The sequence below is a fragment of the Phaenicophaeus curvirostris genome, chromosome 1, assembly GCF_032191515.1.
Source record: "Phaenicophaeus curvirostris isolate KB17595 chromosome 1, BPBGC_Pcur_1.0, whole genome shotgun sequence".
Taxonomy (NCBI): Eukaryota; Metazoa; Chordata; class Aves; order Cuculiformes; family Cuculidae; genus Phaenicophaeus; species Phaenicophaeus curvirostris.
Genome location: NC_091392.1, coordinates 205934183 through 205942520, shown reverse-complemented (window position 1 = coordinate 205942520; position 8338 = coordinate 205934183). Strand labels below are relative to the sequence as shown.

The following is an 8338-nucleotide window of genomic DNA, read 5'->3' as shown; positions in this document are numbered from 1 at the left end:
TCAAAGAAAAGCAGAAGAACAAGACAGGAGAGAGGGTAAGAAAACAAGTGGTTATTGGAAAGCCTGACTCTTGGAGATGTTTGGAGGCAAAAGCAGCAAAATACAAAAGTCGTATGTTGGAAGGCTATTAACATATAGAACATTTTCAACAGATGAAGCAGAAAATAGTTGACATCAGTCTAAAAACATTTATTGCCAACCAAGAGTATAAAATAATAAATTATGTTGGACATTTTGCATTTAATTAGGGGTAAATAGCAGTTTTGTTCTAGCTTTTGAAGATACAATTAGAATTGACATGCTAATTATCTAAAGAGCAGACATACATGAAAACTCTTCCTGTTGCCTGTTCTGTGCAGCAGTATATATGTGAACAGTCTCTGAATAATCTAGATTATTTTTTTCGTACATTTGCTGTATAGAAGAAAGTGTAATGGTATTAACAGTTAAACCAGCTGCTACTCTTTATTTCGCGGACAACCTTTTTAACAGTAGGGTCAAACTCCCACTGCTTTGATCCATGGAAGAAGTAGAAGAATCCTGGAAATAAAAACCCAAAGCATTATGTTATGGACACGAAAGATAATAGCTTCATTCTGACAAAGTGGGGAGCATCGTCCTTTTACACACAGGAGAGCATCTCTTCAGTTCTATCTTTTTCAGGATACAACAATAATGACATTCATCCTAACTCCAGAGCTTATGTTCTTTACAAGTAACCCAAATTTACTTCAAAGCTCATTTCATTTACCTTTCTGTTGGAAAACAGCATCAACCTTCTGGTTAATTCCTGGGAAGTCATTGACTGTGCGTCTAGGATAACCCATGTCCATGGACTGGCTGTTTTCATCGTACCTAAACCATATCAAGGGAGATATGTGATTTTATGGAGTTTAGACATCAAGTCTGCAAAGAATTAAGTGGCTGCTGGAAGGTGTTCACCATCTGTACTTTGACTGATTTCATTGGGGATACACAGAGTACGGTTATCTACTCGCATATACATCTATAGGACACTGGCCACCACATTTTCTGTGAGGTGGCTACTTGTTTGCTGATAAAGGCAGGCAGAGCTCCAAAGAAGCATCTAGAGTGAGACAGATTGAAGGAAGACCCACCTTTGTGCCAGCAAGGATGGGATTAAACTCCTCTAATGACAGCAGCGTGACAGGCAGCACATGGAAACTGGCTGGGTTGATTCCCATTATAGCAGCTGCACAAATTTATTGCAGGAATTTGAAATTCCTCTTAGACTTTGACATAATATTGTGCATAGTCCTCTACCAGCAGACAGATTTAGATGGAGAAAAGGAAGCTGCATTATTTCAATACAATTGAGTTGTTCTTAATTGAGCAGTCCAATTTTTATAAGATGGGGCTGAATTTGGGACATGAAAGAAGAACCTAAAATGTTCTTGAAGATTTGAGGAACCCTCTCAGGAGAAAAGCAAACAAACAAGCCTTTGTTTTAGTTCTCCTTGGATACAAGAAATATTTTTTCACAGGGATATAAGACTGAGAGGATGAGTTACTAGATAAGAAATCCGTGCTGTGGTTTTCTTACATGCCTTTGTCTTGTGACCAAGGCGGTAAAATAGCGATGCAAGATATTGTAAACGCTCTTCCCAAAACTATCAAAACCAAAGGATGGGAAATGACATGCAGCTGAGAATCCAGCTGACACTGTATGTCTCACTGAGGAACCCCACAATTAGTCACGATTAAGTCTGCTTGACCCACGCATGCTCCTGGCCTGCAGATGGCCTTTGCAGTGGCTTTTCTTGCTCACCGGAGGAATCTATCAGCTTCTCAAAGCCAACATTTTGCTTCTGCTTGTTGGCTATTTGGGTATCGGGAATCACTCATGAAAGCTTAGGATTTATAAGAAGCATTTTGCAAATCCAGTGTTAACTACCCAAGGAAAGGAAAATGAGCCGTAACTTCTATCTCTCTGAAAGACATAAAATAACCCAGGACTTTTCAGAAATCAGAGAAATCCTGCGCAAGCCATCCCAACCAGCCTTCTGCTGAATTAGGTTAGCTTTTATATCTTTCTTTTCTAAAGATACTTTTATCTATTGTATTCGGGAAAATCCTCTGCAAGCTGAAATTTGTTCATCTTCCAGGCATAATGTTCCAAAATGGGTCCATATGTTCAATGCCTGTTTAGGACACCCTCTTGAAAGTCAAAGCTATATTCTTCTGCCTATACAGGAGTTAAAGAAATATTTCCGTAAAAAGTAGGATTAATATAGTTATCTAGTCATGTATATTTGGATAAAATTCTACTTTCTCTTTTATCACATATATAATTTTAATTCATAGAAACATAGAATCATAGAATACTTTAGGTTGGAACGGACCTTAAAGATCATCTAGATCCAGCTCCCCTGCCATGGGCAGGGACACCTCCCTCTAGATCAGGCTGCCCAAGGCCCCATCCAACCTGGCCTTCAACACTTCCACAGAAGTCCCTCCCCAGCAGCCCAGGACACGGTTGGTCCTCTGGACAGTGAGCGCATGTTGCCAGGTCATGTCAAGCTTCTCATCAATCAGCAGCTTCTTGTCAGTCATCAATATTCAGATTATATTGATGTCAATGATAAGAAAACATTTTCTTACCTCCAGTACTTGTCACCTATGAAAAAGTCTGTCTTCCCTGTATCTTTATTACAAACTGCTGCATCAATTTTCTTCACACCTTTTGGGAAGCCCAGTGTGCTGATATTCTTTGGATAACCAAGCAATACCCGATATCCACTGATAACCCAGAATTTATTACCTGTTAAAAACAATTTCAATGTTTAGTTTCATCAGTGATTTTGAGACACTAATAGAAAAAAATCATGCTCCCTTAGTGTAGGGTCTGGGAAAATTAGATGAAATCTTTTAAGTTTTATTTTTTTATTTATGGGAAATGTATTTTATGCACATATAGCTACCCTTCCCTCCTCCCATCTTCCCACAAAATGAAAGATAAGATAAAATTAAAGAAAATCTCATACTTCACCTTTGAAAAATAGGATTTGATCTTTCGTGTTCTCATACGCTGCTTGAATACCAGGTGGCAGTGTTGGCCAGAAGGCAGAAATTAATTCAAGTTCAACTGCTGAGTTATCAGGATAGACTCGCCACAAATGTCTAATTTGAATACAAAGAAATTTTGCGGTAAATAATATAACCATAGACATTGCTGCATATGCACAAAAATATGAACAATGCTGAGACTTACAAGTTCTTTCTTGTCAGTGGAGCTACCTGCATTGACGTGTCACAAAGGAAAACACTCCCCTTGGTGGGAAATGAGGCTTGTTTATATTCTGGTTTCTTTCTGGAATTACCCTTGTCATTGGTACTGATTGATCAGTGGTATCGGTTACCAGTAGCTGAAACATTCTGATTGTTCCTGTACTGCATAATAAGAGATTTACAGGGTTGCAGATGAGCCTAATTGTAACTTACTCTCTGTATACCCAGATGACTTTGGGCTCGAGAAGGTGACTGCAGTAGACATTGGTCCCACTATATGGTAGAAAATACTAATTTCTAGGAAGTGGTCCCAGAATTTATTAATATCACTGCTTGGTGATTTATTAATATCACTGTGCCAGTGCCTTATCACCCTCATCCATTTGTCTGATTATAGATCCCATAATCATAACCATGCAAACAAGCAAAGTATTCTATCTTTCTAGAAACCAAGACAAACCTCACAGAGACAAATATCATATGAATATTTACCTGCCCTTTAGAAAAATGATTTCTCGTCGGAGTGTAGTTATAGCATCAAAAGAAATCTGAGAGTCACAGGTTTTAGGTGAGGTGGGAGTGGCTGGCCTTTTATCTGGGGCATTTGGTCGAGATCCTAAGGGGGAAATTTTACAAAGGATACACAAATTTGTGTAAACATTAAGGTTTTCATATATAAATGCATTTTTGGTGTTTCTGAGTATACAATGACTTTTATGGTGAAACTTTGTGAAAAAGTTTGTTTCTTTCCTGCTTACTTCTTGTTTTAAACCATGGATTTACTTACCATAAATGGACTGAATGCCGTTTATATCGTCTGGAGAGAGAGGAAATTCACTGGGGGTGACATAGGCGTAATTGGGGAACATCAAAGCCCTCTGGTCATTAGAGTGAGAGAGACCCAGAGAATGACCAAACTCATGAGCAGCAACAAGGAACAAGTTGAATCCTTAAAAAACAGATAGAAAGAAGAGATCGGTCTAATTTTGGTCTTCAAATGGCTGATAAACTGTGAACACAGCAGGGCTATAGCTCAGGTTTTCATATAATTTATTGAAATTCATTAGAGTTGCATATATGTAAACTTGTATATGATAAAGTTGTGTTCTTCCCCTGATAGAAGAGAGTGTCTTTTGGCCCTTTTTGCTGCTGTTCTTTCTCTTAGCTACTGAAATATGTGTGTGGCATGAGTAGATAGATGTCTGGAGGTGAGCATGGGTGCAGCTCTGAGGAATGTCCTGGCAGGGGTTCCTGGCTGAACTAGAACAGATTAGCTAGTGAGTCAGATCAAAGTAACAGCTCTCCAGGGCAAGGATAAAACAATCCTGTTTTATCTCTGTGCTCACTTGAGGTACCAAAGTGTCAGTCTGTGTGTTACCTCCGTCCCACAAACCTGAGAAAGAAAGGTGAGATCATGAATAGAAAAGGAAAAATAGAGAACTACTACTAAATAAAGAACTACTTACCTTTTTATCATTAGGACTTTAAAATGTACTTTTTCTTCATAGCCTTGTTAAATAAAATATCTTTTTAAAATACTGTGTTTATGCCTACATATTCCCAGTGAAATACGTTAACACAGCAAACAGATAAAAATGAGATTTCCTTCAACATGCATTAAATTGCTTGCACCCCCTCAAGTGACATGCTTTTCTGAATTAGGGAAGAACGTTCATCTGCCCAGCAAATCAGTGAAGATCACAAGCCTGTGGCAGCGCAGAGGTCTGGTCACTGATTGCCCAAGAAAGCCCAGCTGAAGCCAAGATTTCCGTTTCTCAAAATAACAAACAAAGTCTCAATTTTTCCACCAGTAAGTCCTGTCCTCCCTGCTCACGAGCTCGCCGAGCTTTCCAACTAGTTCTGCAATGCCTGGCCACCAGATCTGTGCTGTTGAAGAACACCAGCTAAACTGGGGTTGACACATTCATTCCCACTGTGGGGGACACATAACATTATATGAGCATGGCATGTCTGTCTCCATCCTTATTTTTTTACTCATCACACTAAATCCACATCTTTTCTCCTAGTGCAGTGCTCTTATAGCACCTTCTGTTTGTTTGCTCCATGGTTTTCCTGCAGTGGGACCTCAATTATCCTACTGCAGTTATCCTCTGTTGTTTTCCATCCCAAAAACTGGATGAGTAAAAGGGTCTAAAGTACAACAGGGTAACGTGCCCATGTACTGACTGATCTGTCAGAGGCAGAACATGCTGCTTGGACAGCCTGGGGGCTGAGGGGGAGCAGACAGGTACCAGCTAGATGATCAAACACTCAATGTTCCTCTGTCCTCTGGCCTGGTGACACTACCATGAATTTATCATCTAGAGATTTTAGGAGTCTTCTGAACCTCTTTGTACCAGCTCTGTGGAACTTTCAGTTGATATCTGGCAAATTGAAGTCCCCCATGAGCATAATGGCAAGACTTGGAGTCATCCTCTAGTTCCCTGAAGAACTTCTAGTTCTAAACTAGAAGTTCTTTAAATTCTTTGAACTAGTTTTGGGCTGGGTGCCAGCATGTGCGCCAGGAGGGGAAAAGTCAGAAAGCTTTTACCAAGGGCTGTGAAACTCTGTATGGGCTCTACCAGCCGCCAGGTAAGAGTGGCCAGTGTCTGTAGCATTAGCTATCTGAAAAAAGGTTGTCCTGTTGATGTCTTCACTTGTTTTAAATAGGAACTAGAATATATGAGGCTGATTTTACCTCAGTGTCTTTGTAAGTATCCCATTTGCAGGATTGTGTTTAATACCCTCAAACTGTTTGTTTAATGCTGTGTTTCATCTCAGTCTAAATAAATAAATCTCACCTAAATAAAACCAGAAAGGAATTTACCCATCGGCATTATGCTTCAGAAACCCTTTTTCACCTACCAGCTGAGCCTGTGGTCCAATCTTCATCCTCATCGAAGTGCGCATCACCACCAAAACCATTGCCAGGTGGAAAGGCATGAGCGAGGACACCAAGTGGGCCATCAAAATAACGAGGGCAATGTCCATGAGCTAAATAATATGATATTGGAACAACACTGATGTTATTTCATGACTATTGGGAAATCCTTAGCTTAGTCTTACCATCAGTATGAAGCTTGCATATTACCTTTTGTCCCAAATGCAATCATTATATCTGCTACTCCCTCATGAATACGAGTGAAAATCAGTGGGGTCACAGTGCTCCACACTTTCAGTGCCTTCTGGATTGCTTTATCCACATCCTCTCTGCTCATATCTGGTGTGTAGTTCACGATTCTACAGTTATGAGAGTTCAATTAATGATACTTACTATTTGAAGAAGAAATTTCTGTTAAGAATATGAATGGAGACATATAAGAAGAAATTTAATGTGTAATTAAATAGCTCTCAAGATCCATCTTGGACCGAGAGAGTTTAAGGCATGTGATAACTGTCCAATAGATCTTTTTAATAATAATTGTGTATACAGTATCGATTTCTCTCAAAATGGCCCATAGCCAGATCGTCTCTTAAGCATGAAGGAAATTGTTTCCTTAGGTTTCTGTGACTACTAAACTGTTGGTCTTAGCAAATTTGGAAGATAAGTGGTCTTGTACAGGTTGCAATTGATATTTCTGTTTGGCTCATGGAGTACTTGTCAGGAGTGATGCAAGACAGGCAAAACACTGTGGTTGACTCAGAAAATGTAAAATACCCAGCTCGACTCTCAGAAATTCCTCTTAGGAATATGCAGAGCCAACAGCTGGGGAAAGAGAAACATTTTTGCATTCCCAGCTGGAAACAATTGCTATAGAAGTTATATTTAAATATAACAAAGGTGGATTTACACTAAACCAAAATTCAAACTCAAAAAGTAGTTATCGAAACATTACCTGTATGTCAGCTTGTTTTTTTTCCATCCTGGCAGAGTAACGCCATAGAGGCCCACATCAGGAACTCCACACCTGGGTTTCTTCATCATTTCCAATGTCACAGGGTCTGGTTTTCCAGTCACTTTCAGCCCAAAAAACTGTTGCATTTTCTGAAGCTTTTCAGCTGTGGATTCATCATTTATTTTCCATCCAAGTTGTTTTGGATCTGCCTCAACAGTATAGAATTGGTTTAAATAGTCCTAGTGAAAAAATAAATCAAATTCATCTCACATTTTGGTCTGTTTCTTAAATAAATACCGTAGGACTGATATTGTTCATGTACTCTGCTAGCAAAACCATCTGCCTGCGATTCTGGAGCACAACGGATATTTTCCTGAGGTTTGTAGCTAAACAAAACCAGACTACATTGTCCTTGACTGTTGTTTACAGGAGATTTCCAGTTTCATCAGATTTACCCTACTTTAAATTTACACGACATTTCCAGTTCGATCAGATTTATTCTACTTTAGATTTATATGACATTTCCAGTTCGATCAGATTTATCCTGCTTTAGTAGAGTTTGGGCAGCAGAGTTATATGTAACAGTATAGTCTGAGAAAGAGAGCAAACTACTACTTAGCTGGAATATAGAGATAAAATCTCAAAGGGAAAGGCTTAACAGGTCTCATATATGGATAACGTAGTTACCTGTACAAGCTTCGCATCTTCTTCATTGTTGTATTTCTCTGGGTGGATGGGAAGAGCATTAGAAACAGCTGCAAACGTTAAAAGCAAAAGCGAAAGATCCTTCATTCTTACTCTCATCTCTATCCTGGTAGGAGAGCAGTCTGCTTTCTGCTTCTTGTGCATCCTCTCTAGCATCCTCGTTCACACAGTTATGGGGTGCTTTGTAGAGCCAGTTGTCGACTGACTCAGAGTTTATCATACTCTGATTACCTCCATAAATCCTATAACACAGTGTTGGCTGACACAATAAAACTTAATTAAATCCATCTGATTTCACAGACATCTGAAATCATTTAGTATTTGAATACTCCTAAGAAGTTTGGCTACCATTTCAAAACTAGCACTCAATTTTAGCTATTTACACTGAAGTTTAGCAAACCTGAGCAGTTTCATACCAGATGAAATGGCAGATGAACACAAAGACTCTTAAATTGTCCCAGCCCAGCTGTTTAAAAAGGGACCACCAAACATACAGGGACTCTTAACGATTCTTAGCCTGGAAAATGGGAGTTGTGCACTAGATATGA

At 39.3% G+C, this 8338-nt stretch overlaps 1 protein-coding gene across 1 annotated transcript; it reads right to left on the bottom strand.

Annotated features, from left to right (window-relative positions):
* Positions 1-261: 261 nt before the first annotated feature.
* LOC138735464 (matrix metalloproteinase-27-like) lies at positions 262-8009 on the bottom strand. Its single transcript, XM_069883523.1, has 10 exons — positions 7773-8009; positions 7086-7324; positions 6341-6489; positions 6115-6243; positions 4037-4198; positions 3742-3865; positions 3011-3141; positions 2623-2782; positions 752-855; positions 262-540 (listed from the first exon to the last, which is right to left on the bottom strand). Exons 1-10 carry the CDS (start codon positions 7944-7946, stop codon positions 440-442), a joined length of 1473 nt encoding a protein of 490 aa, XP_069739624.1. The 5' UTR covers positions 7947-8009; the 3' UTR covers positions 262-439.
* Positions 8010-8338: the final 329 nt, after the last annotated feature.